General features: G+C 45.5%; 1 protein-coding gene across 1 annotated transcript in view; it reads right to left on the bottom strand.

Annotated features, from left to right (window-relative positions):
- EXOC4 (exocyst complex component 4) overlaps window positions 1-16,925 on the bottom strand; it is a 596,962-nt gene that overhangs the window by 78,145 nt on the left and 501,892 nt on the right. Inside the window, 1 exon segment of the mRNA XM_038412510.2 lies at window positions 16,102-16,257. Coding sequence (XP_038268438.1) covers window positions 16,102-16,257 — 156 coding nt within the window.

Here is a 16,925-nt window from a genome sequence, read left to right as displayed (position 1 = left end):
ACGGTCATACTTGTCAGACCAATCGTCTCTCTAGCCAGTAACCTGTCTTTAGACAGTGGCAAGTGCCAGATGCTTCAGAGGGAATGAACAGAGCAAGGTAATTATTGAGTAATCCACCCCCGTCATCCAGTCCCAGCTTCTGGCAGTTGAGTTTTAGGGCCTCTCAGAGCTCAGGGCTGCATCCCTGACCATCTTGTCTAATAGCCATTGATGGATCTATCCTCCATGAATGTAGTTAATTCTTTTTTGAACCCAGTTATGCTTTTGGCCTTTGAAAGCCACACGTAGCCTGTCAATGAATTCCACAGATTGATGTGCCTTGTGTGAAGAAGTGCTTTCTTATGTTTGTTTTAAACCTGACACCTATTACTTTCATTGTTCTTCAGGTTTCATTGTCTTTCAGGTTTGTGTCACAATCATCTCCTGCACTCTATTTTAGCCCTCTGCCATGCTCTTCTCCGTAGGGCTTGAGAGGACTAGCGCAGCAAAGTCCTAAATGCCAGATTCCAAAAGAATCTTGCCAAGTTTACCTGCATGTAAAACCACCACTAAGCACTTACACAGGTTGAGACACAGACCAGAAGGGACCGTTATGATCACCTAGTCTGACCTCCTGGATAAACCATAAACCAGAGATTTTCACCCATTATTTTCAACATCTAAACTCAATAACTTGTGGATGAACTAAACTATATCTTATTGAGACATCCAGTTTTGAGTTAAAGACTCCAAGTGATTTTGAATTTACTACAGCCCTTTGTAAGTTGTTCCGATCATTAGTTACCATCACTGTTAAAATCTTTTTCCCAGCCTGAACGTTGCCAACTTCAACTTTCAGCCACTAGATCTTACAATGAGAACTCATGCCACTGAGAATAATAGATGAATAGCTGCAGGAAAATAATTCCATCAGTAAAAAGAACAGGAATACTTGTGGCACCTTAGAGACGAACGAATTAATTGGAACATAAGCTTTCGTGGGCTACAGCCCACTTCATGCATAGAATGGAACATATAGTAAGAAGATATATATATATATATATATATATATATATATATATATATACACACACACACACATACAGAGGAGGTGGAAGTTGCCATACAAACTGAAAGATGCCAATTAATTAAGATGAGCTATTATCAGCAGAAGAAAAAAACTTTTGTAGTGATAATTCAGATGGCCCAGTTAGACAGTTGACAAGAAGGTGTGAGGATACTTAACTTAGGGAAATAGATTCAATATGTGTAATGACCCAGCCACTCCCAGTCTCTATTCAAACCCAAGTTAATGCTATCTAGTTTGCATATTAATTCAAGCTCAGCAGTTTCTTGTTTGAGTCTGTTTTTGAAGCTTTTCTGTTGCAAAATTGCCACCCTTAAATCTTCTACTGAGTGGCCAGAGAGGTTGAAGTATTTTCCTACCGGTTTTTGAATGTTATGATTCCTGATGTCAGATTTGTGTCCATTTATTCTTTTGCATAGAGACTGTACATATATATTGGCCAAACCGGACAGTCTCTACGCAAAAGAATAATGGACATGAAAGCTCTAACAAATTTGTTAGTCTCTAAGGTGCCACAAGTACTCCTGTTCTTTTTGCGAATACAGACTAACACGGCTGCTACTCTAAATTCCATCAGTGGTCTTTTAAACCATGCAAGCAGTCACACTGCCAGAACCTCAAACTAGATGTGTTTAAGTAGCTTCACTGCACTAATATTTTTGATTTATTAAACGACATATAAATCTGAATAGGGTTTAAAATTTTAAACATTTAATTAAAATATTTTAAAAAACCCCAAACCTTCACTTTCAGGGATTTTGCTTGAGAATGTAAAAAAATATGTGTAAGCTACATCCCTCAAGGTGGTGCTGTAGAGCTGTTATCTCTGACAGTATGGTCTGAGAGGAAGTAGCATCTGTTGGCTAATGCTGAGGATTGGAAGGTAAGGGGACGCCTTTGACTTCAATGGAAATACACCAGGGTTGAATTGGCTCCTTTTTTCTCTACAGCATGTGACTGATTTTAATTAGTCTCATGGCTGTTTGGAATTGATTAAATCCCCCCAGGCTCCTCCTGTGGAAAGGCTGGGCATTGCTAATAGATTCCTGGAAGTTGTCATAATGGTACTTACATTTACCACACCAGCTGTGCTCCCCACCCAACACACTTTCATGGCTGACAGAGAAAGAGATCCAACAAGACTGATCATAAGGGCAGACAGTTACAAATTATGTTATATCATTGTCTCCATCTTAGGTACTTCTATGCCCCCCATTACCCTAGTATCTAAGTACCTCCCAATCGTTAATACGTTTATCCTCACAACACCCCTGTGAGGTAGAGAACAGCTGTTTTACAGATTGACAACCAAGGCAGAGAGAGACTAAATGATTTGCACAAAGTCACAAAGGGTGTCTTGAAGCACTGCCGGGAATAGAACCCACATCTCCTGAGTCCCAGGCTAGCACCCTAACTGTCCTCTGTATTGTATGACCCTATACTTAAGTAACTTGTCAAACAGCAAGGGAATATCTCATTTCAGCTCTGCCTTGGTAGGTAGTACAAATGTTCTTACAATGTCTTCTGGAGTGTACCACATCTTAATAGTGGGTATGTCTCATGGACACCGTCTCCTTTCCCATGTGGACCATCATTTGCCCCACCGGCAATGGCAGGAAGTTGAAGCTAGACAAATATTTAATGGTGAGAGAGATTAACCAACAATTTGCCAACGGTCGTAGTGGATTCTTCATCACTGACAAATTTTAAATCAAGATTGGATGTTTTTCTAAAAGATCTGCTCTAGAAATTATTTTGGGGAAGTTCTATGGCCTGTGCTGTACAGGAGGTCAGATGAGATGATCACAGTGGTCCCTTTCGGCTTTAGGATCTATGAATCAAATAGCACTCCTATGGCAAGTACAGCAATTTTTTTACATGACAAAGTAATAAGAGGAAACACGTAATGTATTTTTAGCTTCTTTTAACTTGGTTTAGCAGCTGGAAATAAGAAGCGGAGTTAGTACACTGTAACTGTGCAGTTCTTCACAGACCACAGTTTGAGAACTGTTGGATTACGAAACACTAGTTTGCCATTACCCAAAACAGTGATTACAATGTAATTTGTTCCCAAAGGACTCCAACTCGTTCCCAAAACAGTTTCTACAACAAAAAAAGCAAAGAACAAAGTTTTATTGGCACTTGTTTGGGGTGACCTGCATAGCCATTACATGAATCATACAACCATCCCAAAAATCAGGTTAATAAAATCTACATCTCACACCATTGCACATTTATTATTTTTAACACAGGGTGGGAACAAATGTATCCCTATCAATGAAATTATGCTGCTAAATTATGATTGGCATGTATGGGAAACAGTCTTTTATTCTAAGAAAACAATGGTTTAGTAGGAATTTATAGCAAAAGTACAGCAAACATGTTCACTTGTTTTCTCAAATATATCTATTTGGCATCAGAAATCCAAGCTCACAATTCCATCATTACACACACACTGAAATCTGCAATGAAGATAACCTTCAACAAGCAACTCTGTCTTAAAGATCACTTTAAAGTATCCCCAAGGATCCCCAGAGTGGGTTGTTTTTTTTTGGTTTTGTTTTTACCTTCAGTTAACACCCAGCTATATGAGGAAACTTACTTTTGCTGGTCTTTTGCGTGGCTGCTTAGGGCAGGTTTCACAATACATATTAAATGCAATCCCCTATAATTCCTCCCCCTTTACATTAATGGAATATTATGTTTGCCCAGCTAAGCACTTAAAAGTAAGGAAATACTAAAATTAAGACTGAACATGCAACCTTCTTATTTCCCATAAAGATTTGTGTGGGGGTCAATAGGGTCTACTCTTAATCTCCTTTTTGCCAAAGAATGCAGGTCTGGTCTGATCAAGTCATCTGACTAACAAAATATCGCTTGTTTAAGTATCATTCTGTTTCTGTCTGCTGTGTCATCGCTATTTCTATAATATTCTCTCTCTAATACCAGGATTGGCTTTAGATCTGTTCTGTTTTATTGGATACTCTGTAACATGCATAGCCTGTTCTTAGCATTGCACATATAGGGATGCACAGTGGAAGACAGTGCCCCACACCTGAAATGAATATCCAGCAGAAAGAATGGGTTCTCTCTCCTCTTCTGGAGAAGCAATATCTATGTTTTTCAGGGGATGAGATGTTCATAAAATTAAATCACACGTTGACTTAGACTGGAAATATGTGATCCGATGGCAACACGAGGCTTCCCTCTCTCTTACTTTAATACTTACATAGTGAAAGGAAAACAAGGGCCAACGAAGGGCAGATATGACAAATCAAGATCACCTTTGCTATGTTAAGGCATTCTGGCCATGCCAGAGCAGGGCTGAGAACAAGCCAAGTGTCCACATCAATACAAAACAGCGACGGAATGAGGCCTCCTGTGTGCCCTTGGCAACAGCTTTACATTCGTTTATTGCTTCTCTCCCTTTTCATGGCCAAGGAATTAGCTTCAATTATTCCTTCAGCAAATGATGAATATGAATCAGTTCACTGGGAGAATGCATCCAGGGAGCTGCTGTGCAAACAAGAGGGGCCATTTGAGTGTCACCCTCCCCTTTTCCCCTCTCTAGCCCCCCAAGGGCAAAATTACAGAGGGGAAGAGGAAAAAAAACCTCTTGGGAAATTCACTCAGGAGTGAATTTACCATTCTGACAAGGTCCCTTTTGTCATTTTCCACACTGTGCTTTGCAGCAGCTCTTGAAGGGCTACTTTTTCAAAGTGAGAGTCAGACGCTCTTAGCTGATAGGCAGTACAGTGAATTCAAACGTCATTTAACAGCACGGTATGGAGCTTGTAGCCAGTGGTCCAGAATATCAGGGGCCAAACAAGAGGTGAACATATGTGCGGTGCCCCGTGGGAAGCATAATACAGAATAATAATATTTATCACTTAGGTGGCACTTCTGCAAACACTAATTATTCTTCACAACCCCTGTGGTAGATATTTCCTCACCTGACAGATGGTGAAACTGTGGCAGAGAGTGGTTAAGTGACTTGCCCAAGACCACATGTAAGAGCATAAGAGTTTCTGGATCCCAGCTCTGAGTTAAACCCATGAGACTGCGCTGCCTCAGAGTAAATATACATTATAATTGCTATGCTTGCCAGCATCCCCAATACCCCCCAATTCTTGCAGAGTATACGGTACACCAGTGAGAAAGGATTTCCTTTGTGTGTTGAAAGAGATGCCACACCGTTTCCTCAGCACGCTAGTTAGAAGGAAGGTCGGGCTTCCCCCGCTGACCAACTATATAGAAAATTGACTAAAATCACACAGCAAGTGCAGAATAGAACTTTGATTTCCTGATGTATAGCTCTATGCTTTAGCCACAAAGTCAACCTTCTAGCTTAGCTCTGGCTGAGACTTGGAGACTACATTTAATCGCTTTATACAAAAGTTACCAAGACAGAAGCCTTTCACTTGAATTGAAAGAAATAAACCAATAATCCTACAAAAATATTGTTCTTTTTTATCAAAAAGAATTAAGAAAAAAGGCCCTTGCTTCACTTCAGTTGCCTTCTCTGTTCCAAAAGTTGTCTGAGGATCATCAAGATATTGTCAAGCACCAAAACAGAGACCAACAAGAATGGACATTTTCTGCCAAAGGAATCACTCTAACATGACTCTCTGCAACAAGACCAATAAAAGCAAATTCAATAACTTTTTACAGAATTTGTGGTCTTGTTTGTTGCAAAGTAGTTGCAAAGATTCAACTTGTGAGGACATTTCTCTGAACTTCCACACAGCAATACAGTCGAGAAAAATCAACAAAGCTATGCCGCTTTACACTACTGCAGATCCAGCCCTCTCTAACACTGACCTAAACTGGAGGGTCACTGAGATTTGAAACAAATATCTCACTTGATCCCAGGGATCTGTAAGAGAGAAGAGCAAGATTAGCACTGGACAGCTGCACATCTAAGGGGTCACAAGACCATAAGACAATGGATCACTAATTTATTCTTAAAATAATAAAAGAAGAATAATGCATCACATAATGTTCTTTGTTCATTTCCTGGACCAGTCTAATTCAGTTTCAATTATGTTGCCTAATGTACCATTGTGTATTAGCAAATGTCTTGTTGTATGCTGTGAAACAGTAACAAGGCTTAGCAGAGCCAGGACTGTTGCTAAGTTCATTTCAATGGAGGATGCATCTTGCAGGAGTAACGAATCTGAAAGTGGGTGTTAAATTTCCTCATGCCACAGCCATTTCTCTGAGGGTTGAATCATGAGTCTATATAATCCACGGAAAGAGGGGAAAAAAAGACACTTCTCTGCAATCACAGATCAAGTGCAGCACAAACAAATTGCTGCACCTCTGTGCTTCAAATGGAGGGATTGTTCTCTGAAGTTGAAGAGGAACTCAATCTTCCAGTGCTCATTTAGTTCTAGGCTTCAATGCTGAGATTCCCAACAAGGCGAGTTTTTCTGATGTAGATGTTTTCCATGGGGATAGGACAGAAATCCACAAACTAATTTCACATAGGCCACTTATGAAATGCTCATAAGCCATCAGATGGTAACAACTTGCAGCCATGATAAACCTAGGCCGCACACTACCCAGCAAGCAGGAGTGCCTCAGCCTGAACTCAGACAAGGCGGGGGAGGTAATATCGTTTATTGGACCAACTTCTGTTGACAAGCCTTCGAGCTTACACAACTCTTCATGTCTGGGATCAGTCAGTGAGTCTAACTGGTGTGAGGAAAGAACCCTAACCCACCCCGAAGTCAGATCCCTAGATTTGTCCTGAATCCACACTGCGTAATCACAAAGGTCACTTTTCAGCACCACTAAAAGGTCCCTTAAATGCCAATTTTAGTACAGCTGTCGCTTTAGGCACATAGGAATTGTCATTGGTCCATTTAGTCTGCCATCCTGCCTCCCGCTGCACCACAACAGACAGTTGTGTCAGAAAGTCACTTGATTTCTGACATTCTGGTTCAGGACTGGTCCAGCTAAATCTGGCATCCTGCCTCTAGCATGGGCCTGATACTTAAGAAGGAAACATCAATAACTAAACATCACCAAGCGTGCATGTTGCACATGGATGAGAGGAGGAAAAAGGAGGAGAGATTTATTCCTTGATCTTTTGCTGGCAATCAGCTGGCATGAGGTTTGAGTATTTTCATCATTAACTCAGATTGCACTGGTAAAGATATTAACGACCACTACTCTTTGAGATCCACCTCCGCTACAACTCTTAAGAAATCAGTCAATTTAAGATGGCTACATTCAGGATTGTTAGCATTTTAAGCATCTATAGTAATAACAAATTGCAGATGTATATTTGTATACAATCATTATAGTGGAGAAGGAGCTCTGTTATAATTAAGATTGAGTGTTTAAAAGTCTACTATTCTAAGTCCTCTAAAATGCACACAATAGCTCAGATTGTTTTTCTCTGCCTCATGGGGGTGCGGGTTAGGGTTAGTGGTCCAAATTTGGGGTCTCTTGAGCAAGACCTTTCCGAGACACTGCCCCTCCAATATGTGTTTACAAAAATTACCTCTGTTCAAATTTTTTTGTTTTGCACACACCTGGGCTCAAACTATGGCTCTAATCATCCCCAAACTGATCTCATCTGCTTGGGATTTATTTCAGCTACTACATGACACCTCTTGCCCCTTTGGGGTATGTGTGTGTGTTTGTGTTATACCGAATAAGTTATTCAGGGTTAATTAGGAACTCCAGAGCATCAGTAGTTCAAGCCAAAAAGAATGAAATGCTCATATAAAGCAAGACTAGGGCTCTGCTTAGAGTGAAAGGATTTACAGACTGTCACGATAACTGGGTGGCTCAAGGTAATAGGCTGTGGCCATGTGAGCCCCACCATTGGCAGTTTTCAGAGGATGTGTGTGGTAAATGTTCCTTGCTCTCTGTCTGCATTCTGCAGGGACTCCTGTTGAAGGTTTTGCCCGGAGACGGAAATGTCCAGTTTAAAAGTGATATTTCAAAGTGCTCTAGAAAACCACAGGCAGACTCAGATTTTACTTTAGAAGTAGAGTCCAGGAAATTAGCATTAATTAGAGAGAAGATGAAATACTCCAGTAAGCAGTTAAGGTCATATAATCACTCCGAACAATGGAACTGTGTGTGATCAGAGGAAAGCAAGCCGCAGGGTCATTCGGTCAAGGGGTTCCTGAAACGCAGCCTCCCTAATATGTGCTGGTCATAACATTTCCATATTCTTATAACTTTCTGGGTACAGAGCTAGAGAATGTGGGGGAGGGGTATTAGAGCAGCGCAGGAGGTGTGAAAGTTGGCAGAGTGCAGGGAGAGGTTTGAGGGGGCTTAGGGGGAAGAGACCCCCACCTTGCCTATGCTGCCTCCAGCAGTAGGGAAGGGATTCCAGGCTCGTACTTCCCCGATGCTATTTTTTCTAGGGGAAAAATGGAAGTCAAAGAAGTGCCGGGGAGTAAGAGGAGAAATGGTACAAGTCAGAGCTATATAATGGGGGATGCAGCGGGTGCTTCAGCTTTACCCCACAAAAACCAGCTCACTTTCATAACTTTTTTGTCCCCCATTCAAACCATGCCCAACAGTACTGAGACTGGGATGGAGAGCTGAGAACAGCCATGCGTAGTGCATGGTACTGGCCCATAAGCTTGGCAGCTCAGGGTGGGAAGATGAGAACACCCAATGAGATGAGTGGAGCAGTTCACACCTTGCAGACCTATTGTTTCATGCCGTATTCATCTCTGTGAGGTGGCCTCATTCAGCAGAGAACATCATCTCATTGAGATGAATGGATGACTTCACACCTCTCTGAGCTTGCTATGCTGCAGATGGGTGTTAAAGCCCTTCCCCATACACTAGATACAGATTAGGGGACTCTGGATCTCCACTCTCCTGCCCCCTCATGCCTCCTGCTTGTACTTGCATTCCTTACTGTCCCACCACCTCCCATTGCCTGTCCAAGCTTACCAGGGGCATGGAGGCAAGGAGGAGGATGGAGCTGGTGTGTGAGTAGGGAGCTAAGAGCAGCAGGAGCATGTGGGCGGTCAGAGCAATGGGTGTGATGGAAGGAATGCTGGATCAGTGTCAGAGCAATGGTGGTGTAACATCTTTGGGACCAGTAAAACCACAATGGCACAGTGGGGAATGTGTGTGGAGTGTTGAAGTAGTGCAATGAAGAGTGGTGTAGAAAGGAGAGGGTCAGATATGGTGTGAGGGTTACTGGGGGCTTCAGCTCTGTGTCCCCAAATTCCCCCCACTCCCAGGTCTGTCACCCCATCTGAAAAATGCCCCTAATTACTCCATGCTAGTCTCTAAACTGTTCCTGCATCCTTTCCCCAGTTCCTCAACCTGCAGGTCCCATTCTAACACCCATCTCTCTACAAGGAGGGTGTTAAGGAGGGAGAACTGGGCTGTGGTGGACAAGCAGAGAGACAGGAGAGGATACAGAGGGAGTGAAGCAACTGACATGCAGCCAGTGCATTCTGTGGGCTGGATAATCATTGCCAAGGAGTCAGATGCAGTGGAGGGGGAGAGTTGGGCTGCGGTACATGGGGATGCAGAGAAATACTTTAAAGAACAAACCAAATGCCCCAAATCTTTGTTAACCCAGAGTTAGCTTGGTGGTACCTTGTGCCCTTTGGGAACATTGTGTTCAGCTGACCTCAAACCTCTGAAAACCATAATATACAGAGTTATGGTTCATGCCATCCCCACAATCCATCATTAGCTCTGCCCTCTATGAGTGATGCGCCAGTACACCAGTAACACCTTCCGCCCCCCAGCATTCTGTTCTTACAGATGGTGGGAGTTGAGCGCATGGACAGATTTCCCCAAAGTAACCATGCAGTATATTCAGATAGAAACTATACATAGAGCGATCAGATGGGCTCATAAAGGATCAGACTCTCCCTTACTCACATTGAGTAGTACCTTATTCAGCGAGTAGTTGTAGTGAAATGAAAAGGGCTACTTGGGAAGTAAGGCACTACTTGGCCAGAGTAAGAATGGCAGAATTTGGCACTTTTCATTTAGTGCAAAGCTATAAATCAGATCCTAGTACAATTAACTGTCACAGTAAGAAGGGCCAGATTCTCAGCTGGTGGAAATCGGCATAGCACCACTGACTTCAGTCTGAGAATCTGGTCCAAAGTTAGGAATTCCGACACCAAAACAAGACCATATTGGGAAGAGTTCAAGTCATCCAATTATCCTTATTGTACCAGCAGATTTGTTACTTGAGATCTGCAGCCAAATACATTATGCTCTATCACCACTTCCATCCTGGAGAGCTCCTCAAACACAGCTCAGCTTGAGGTTTGCAGCGAAATGATTTTCACCCTGCGAACTCCCAGGATGCTGGGATGAGCAATGCGGGCGCTGCTTTCTTTTTCACAGCTCTCCTAATACGCGTTGCCTCTGTAATGTAGTGCCCTTGCCACCCCTTGTGCTACAGAGCAGCTGCAACACAGAAGATTGGGGGGTTTGCTGTGATTTGCAAGTGGTCAGATCTAACATTCTTTTCTATTCTTTCTACTCAAAGTTAAGCCTGGAAATAATGCCTTTTTGTTTTTTATCTCTAACTTGCCTGATTCAGTAATGAACCGAATGCTAATCTTTATACATTAAGAAGGGCATTTTATTTCACATCCAGCCAAGTGCCAAATAGCCTTCCCAGCTTCAAAAACTAATTATATCAGGAGAGGCATGACTTTTCTTTCCTTCCTGTCCTTGCCAAGTTCCAAGCTACTATAATATGCTCAATCAGGTCTCTTTTGTCTATCCAACCACACAAGAATATTAACGGCGAGATTCACCCACTCCCTACCCTGACTTTTGACATCTAATCACAACAGAGATAGTAGCAGGTTAAAGACAACAGAATCAATCAGTGTTAACAGAGATATGCATGAGGTTTTTGTAAGGACACTATTTTGATTCTTCACTCTAATTAAGCTAATGAGTCACTGGAAACCTAAGGAAAAGAAAAAAAAAAAAACTAACAGTACTTCCCCCCTCCCCCCTCCACAATCCTCCGTAGACTAATGTTAAAACTACAGGACATAATTGAATTAATATACTTAAAGGGATATTGTCAAATAGTTTAAGTACAACTGTGGCAGGGCATTGCTCCCTCCCCAGACTGGGTGCCTGGCACTGCCATGCCTCAGTTTCTTTCCTTTCAGTCAAAATGCTACACAGCAGAGATGGGGTGGAGGGTGTTTCAAATCAGACCTTTACCTCTGGGATCTGATTTATTAGCAAAACATTCACCTCCACACAAGTCTTTCCCCAGGCTCCAATAGTCCACCCAACCCTCTCCCTGGTGCTTGCTCCCTCACTGTGCTAACATAGTCCCAACATCCCATGGAGAGTTTCATAGGAGAGGGCTCTTCTTACCACACACCACGTTGCCCTCCTAGGCAGAGAGAGAGAGAGACAGACATCCCCCTTCCTCCCAGCTGACTCTGCCCCCCCCCCTTAGTGCACCCCAGCTGCAGTCTTTCCCAGACTTAACTCTTTCCCTGCTAGCTCAGGAAGAAGGTCTGTGTACCTTGTCGTAACAATATATGAAGATGGTTAAATAGCAAGGTAATATGCATCTTTAAAATACCTTGGATGATTAGATAACGGACAATTGGATCTAGCAGGCTCATGAGTCAGAGAGAAATTAACCTCCACCTCAATTTCTGTGGGACTCATAAAATTAATGTTTTGTTTCCCCCAGCACTGCAGGAACAGTTAGATAGTGAATGTTATTCCCAGAGTTGCTTTCATATATCGACGATACCAAGGTACAAACAACGACAGAAAAAAAAATCACATTAATTTGAGCTCTCACAGTAATGGTTAAGAAATTAGCTAAGTGGGAAAATAGGACAAAAAACGGAGAAAGAATTAAATGCTATTTTCCAGTTTCCAGGAGAAATTAGACATCGAATAGCTTCCTAAGGAAAATGTATAAGTCACATTGCTTATGAAGAAATTTCAATCTATGGATTATAAATTAAAAAATAAGAAAAAAGAACTGACATTAAGGTTGAAATCTTGGGGGCACCACTGAAGCTGATGAGAATTTTGCTACTGATTTCAAGATTTTATGGTAAGACTAACTTTGATCAGTATGATCCAGTGCCCCCCGGCTCCTCCCTTGCCTAGGGTTACCATATTTCAACAATCAAAAAAGAGCACCGGGGGGGTGGAGGGGGGAGGGAGAGCCCTGCCCCATCCATTCCCTCCCACTTCCCACCCCCTGACTGCACCCTTAGAACCCCCAACCCCCCTCCCTGCTCCTTGTCCCCTGACTGCCCCCTCCTGAGACCCCCCCACCTTAACTGCCCCCTTAGGACCCTACCTGTCCCCTGACTGCCCCACCCCTTATCCACACCAAGATTAACCAAATAGTGGAAGGAAAGGAAAGCTGTTAAGACCAGCTTTAACCCTAGCTGTAGGAAAGGAGGGATAATTCATGAAGGCTAAAACCACAAGAATTGCATGTTTACTTCACAAGCAATACATGTTTTTCTCTCCCAGACTCCCAAATATCAAATAGGATTTTTAAAATACACTGACGCCAGTGCAGCATGAGCAAACAGTTCTGCAACTACCCACGATTTACGTTGTTAATCAGTCCTTTCTCTAAACTGCATCATCTTTATCGTTCTTGCATTCACTGAATAAGAAAAAGATAATTTGGGTGAATTAGATTAATTTTAAACAGCCTCACTTGCTCTTACAATATTATAGCTAAATGCCAATCAAAGGAATGATGAATAGTGATGGGAAAGCACAGGCTTGCGGCTAACCAGACATGTAAAGATGACTAGCTTCTTCAGCATAAGCAGGGTCGGTGCAAGGATATTTTGTGCCGTAGGCGAAACTTCCACCTTGCGCGCCCCCCGGTACACCCCCGTGCATTGGTTCATTGGGGGGCAAATCCCAACGAGCCTTTATAGAACCTAGGGCCAGCTGTGCCCAGGGGCTGCTCCCCAGACCAGGTTCCTCCCTTCCCACCCCCTGAACTCCCCTGGAGGGTGCACAGCCCCCCCCACCCCGATGGCCCCCGCCCCGAGTCCACTCACTGGCTTTGCTGGGCTTGGGCAACTGTAGCAGCTCGGCAGGGAGAAGCCGCCTTCCGGACGCACCGGAGAGCCAGAGCGTCCCGATTGTGGGGGCGGTGAGCCCCAGCCATGAAGGAGCCAGGGCGGCACAGGGGGGCAGCAGCCCTGCAAAGGCGGCGGCGCCGCTAGCGGGGAGCAGCCGCACCCCCCCGTCCCTCCTGCCCAGGTTGTGGCCCAGCACCCCCCACCCGGGTGCAGGCTGCAATGGATGCATGCGGGCGCCGGCCCCCATGCGCCCCCCGGCTCCTCCCTTGCGTAGGGTTACCATATTTCAACAATCAAAAAAGAGGATGGGGAGAGCCCTGCCCTAGCCCCGCCCCATCCACTCCCTCCCACTTCCCACCCCCAACCGCCCTCCCTGCTCCCTGTCCCCTGACTGCCCCCTCCTGGGACTCCTGCCCCTATCTGCCCCCCCAGAACTCCACCCCCTACCTAAGCCTCCCTGTTCCTTGTCCCCTGACTGCCCCCTCCTGAGATCCCCCCACCCTAACTGCCCCCTTAGGACCCTACCCCCTACCTGTCCCCTGACTGCCCCAACCCTTACCCACACCCCCAAACAGACCCATAGGACTCCCATGCCCCATCCAACCACTCCCCACCCCCTGACAGGACCCCCAGAACTCCCGACCTATCCAACCCCCCCTGCTCCCTGTCCCCTGCCTGCCCTGATCCCTCTCCACATCCCACTCCCTGACAGCCCCCCCAGAACTCCCGACCCATCCAACCCCCCCGCTCCCTGTTCCCTGCCTGTCCTGACCCTCTCCACACCCCCGCCCCCTGACAGCCCCCCAGAACTCCCGGACCCATCCAACCCCCCCCCGTCCCCTGACTGCTCCAACCCTTCTTCACACCCCCGCCCCCTGACAGGACCCCCAGAACTCCCGACCCATCCAACCCCCCTGCTCCCTGTCCCCTGCCTGCCCTGACCCCTCTCCACATCCCGCCCCCTGACAGTCCCCCCAGAACTCCCAACCCATCCAACCCCCCCTGCTCCCTGCCTGTCCTGACCCCTCTCCACACCCCCGCCCCGACAGCCCCCCCAGAACTCCCGACCCATCCAACCCCCGTCCCCTGACTGCTCCAACCCCTCTCCACACCCCCGCTCCTGACAGCCCCCCCAGAACTCCCGACCATCCAACCCCTGTCCCCTGCCTGCCCCGACCCCTCTCCACACCCCCGCCCCCTGACAACCCCCCCGTCCCCTGACTGCTCCAACCCCTTTCCACACCCCTGACAGCCCCCCCAGAACTCCCGACCCATCCAACCCTCCCCTTGCTCCCTGACTGCCCCCCAGCCAGGACTCCCCTGACCATGCCCATGCCGGTCAGACGCTGGCTCCACGTGGAGGCAAACACGCTGCCGGGCTACCGTGCGCACAGCCCCTCCCGCGCAGAGTGCTGAGGCAGCAGGAGGGGCAGTGGCGGCTCATATGCCCGGGAGCTGCAAAGCCCAAGTGCGGCGAGGGGCGAGCTGCGGGGCGCACGGGGGCCGCTGCCCACATGCATCCGCTGCAGCCAGCAGGAGCCCCCGGGGGAGGGGAGTGCCGGGCCGCAGCCAGGCCAGGAGGGGCGGGAGGGCACGGCTGCTTCCTGCTAGCGGCGCCGCTGCCTTTGCGGGGCTGCTGCCCCCCTGTGCCGTGCCGGCTCCTCCAAGGCTGGGGCTCGCCAACCCCGCAAGCCGACGCTCTGGCTCTCTGGTGCCTCCGGAAAGTGGCTTCTCCCTGATGAGCCAGGGCACCACTTTTGGGCGCCCCCAACCACTTGGCGCCCTAGGCAACCGCCTAGTTTGCCTAGTGGTTGCCCCAGCCCTGAGCATAAGCCAATGATTCATAGACCCTGACTGTTGTTCACGGTGAAGCAATCTGCCCATTTGTCTTTTAAATAGTTTGGAATGTTACATGTTTTGGTTTGCGTTAATATGGAAGATAAAAACAACCCTGCTGTTTCGGTTTAGGTGATCTTCCAAAGATTCCCATTGAGGTTTGCTAGTAGCTAGGAGGAGTCTTAGGATATGTTTACATTGAAATTGGAGGTGTGATTGCAACCCAGGTAGTGTGGCTAAAAATAGTGGAGAAGACACTGTGGCATGGAACCAGGAGCGGGCTAGCAACGTGAGTGAATACGCAGGGTTCTGGGCAGGCATGCAAGCCTGTGCTGCTCGTCCACTCCCGAGAGCCAGGCGGGAGGAAAAGAAAAGGAGTGAAATTCTAGCTCTGCTGGGAGCCCTTTGAACCATGACAGGAACTGGCACAAAGGGAGCACTGGGTTCATGGGAAAAAAAAGGGGCGATGGTCACAGGACATTGGGGGTCACTGAAAGGGAAAGCTGAGAACAAGTGATGATGGGGCTGCAATGAGGGCCAGTCCATTACAGAATGGAATGGAATATGGAGGGATGTGTCTACCTGCAATCGAAGGTGTGGTTGCAGCTTCAGTAGGCATAGCTTCAATCTAGCTAAAATAGCTATATAGATTTCCACTTCCTCCTCTCTCCATCCTGGCTGTTAGGAAAAGGATAACTAAGGGCAGGTTTCTCTGCACTCCCACAGCAAGCAGAGCACGTGTCGATGGAGCTCAGCAACATATCAAGAAGTATGAGATTCCTGCTGGTGACCTGCTTCAAGACTGCAATCCACAGAATAGGAATCATTACCAAGTATTAGGCAGTTGCATAGGGATTCTTTGTACTGTTACACCCCAGTTTGGCAAACCACTTCGGCATGTGCTTAACTTTAAACTCATGCCTAAATCTCATGGAATTAAATGGCACTTAAATCCATGCTTAAATGCTTTGCTGAATAAGGATGGACTTAAGCACATGGGTAAGTGGTTTATGTTCTGGGGTCATAAACACTAGCCAAACTTTAAAAAAAAAGAGGTAATTTGTATAACTATAATCCATTGTTGTTACTGTAGCTTCAAAGTGTATTAGAATGTCAACTAAAAAAATATGTTACCTTATAAAGTCTTCCTCTTCTTCTCTCTTTGGTCTGAGTTGCTTGGGCTGAGCCATGTTGATCCAGTTGGGCAGAGACTTCAAGAGCCTGGTGATGTCGTCATCTTTTGCCCAGGATGCACTGATAACCAGCTTTTCATCTGACTGAGCAATGCTCCTAAGTGAAACCAACAATGGTCAAGTTAGGAAAAGGGTAAATCTTACTTGTCGTGTGGGTAATGGCTTCACAGATATTTGACACTTTCTCCTTTATATTATAAAAATGTACAATACTAATGAATAGTTCCACGAGGTCAACAAGAGTGTAACTCTCTATTTGTCCACAGGATGGAAGCAGTACGGGCAGCCGCAGTGCAAGGATTCTCCACACTGACCCCTCTATTACGTTCTTTGAAGGGACAATAGAGGTCAGATCCTTGGATTCCTTGAAGTCAATGGCGCTATACTGATTTACACCACATAAAGAGCTCATCCAGAGCTGAGAGAATAGCTGATTTTTTGTTTCGGTGGCTGAAATGGAAAATCCCATTCAGTTAGAAAATGCAGTTAGTTTTGAGCCCAAACACATTTTTTTTTCTTACCAAAAAACCCCCTACAAATACAAAAACAAAATGTTTCAGTCAACCCAAAATGAATTTTTTTCACTTTTTTGTTTTGATATGGGTTTTCCACTCTTTTATGGTTTCCTTAAAATAAACAGTTACAGTTCAAAACACAGTTTCAAAATGAAAAGCTGAAAGGGGTCTTTTGAAAATGTTGAAACAAACCATTCTGACTTTTAAAAAAATCCTTATTTTTTATTTGACTGAAACTATTCACTGAATT

The sequence above is a fragment of the Dermochelys coriacea genome, chromosome 1, assembly GCF_009764565.3.
Source record: "Dermochelys coriacea isolate rDerCor1 chromosome 1, rDerCor1.pri.v4, whole genome shotgun sequence".
Lineage (NCBI taxonomy): Eukaryota > Metazoa > Chordata > Testudines > Dermochelyidae > Dermochelys > Dermochelys coriacea.
This window is presented reverse-complemented; position numbering and strand designations above follow the sequence as displayed.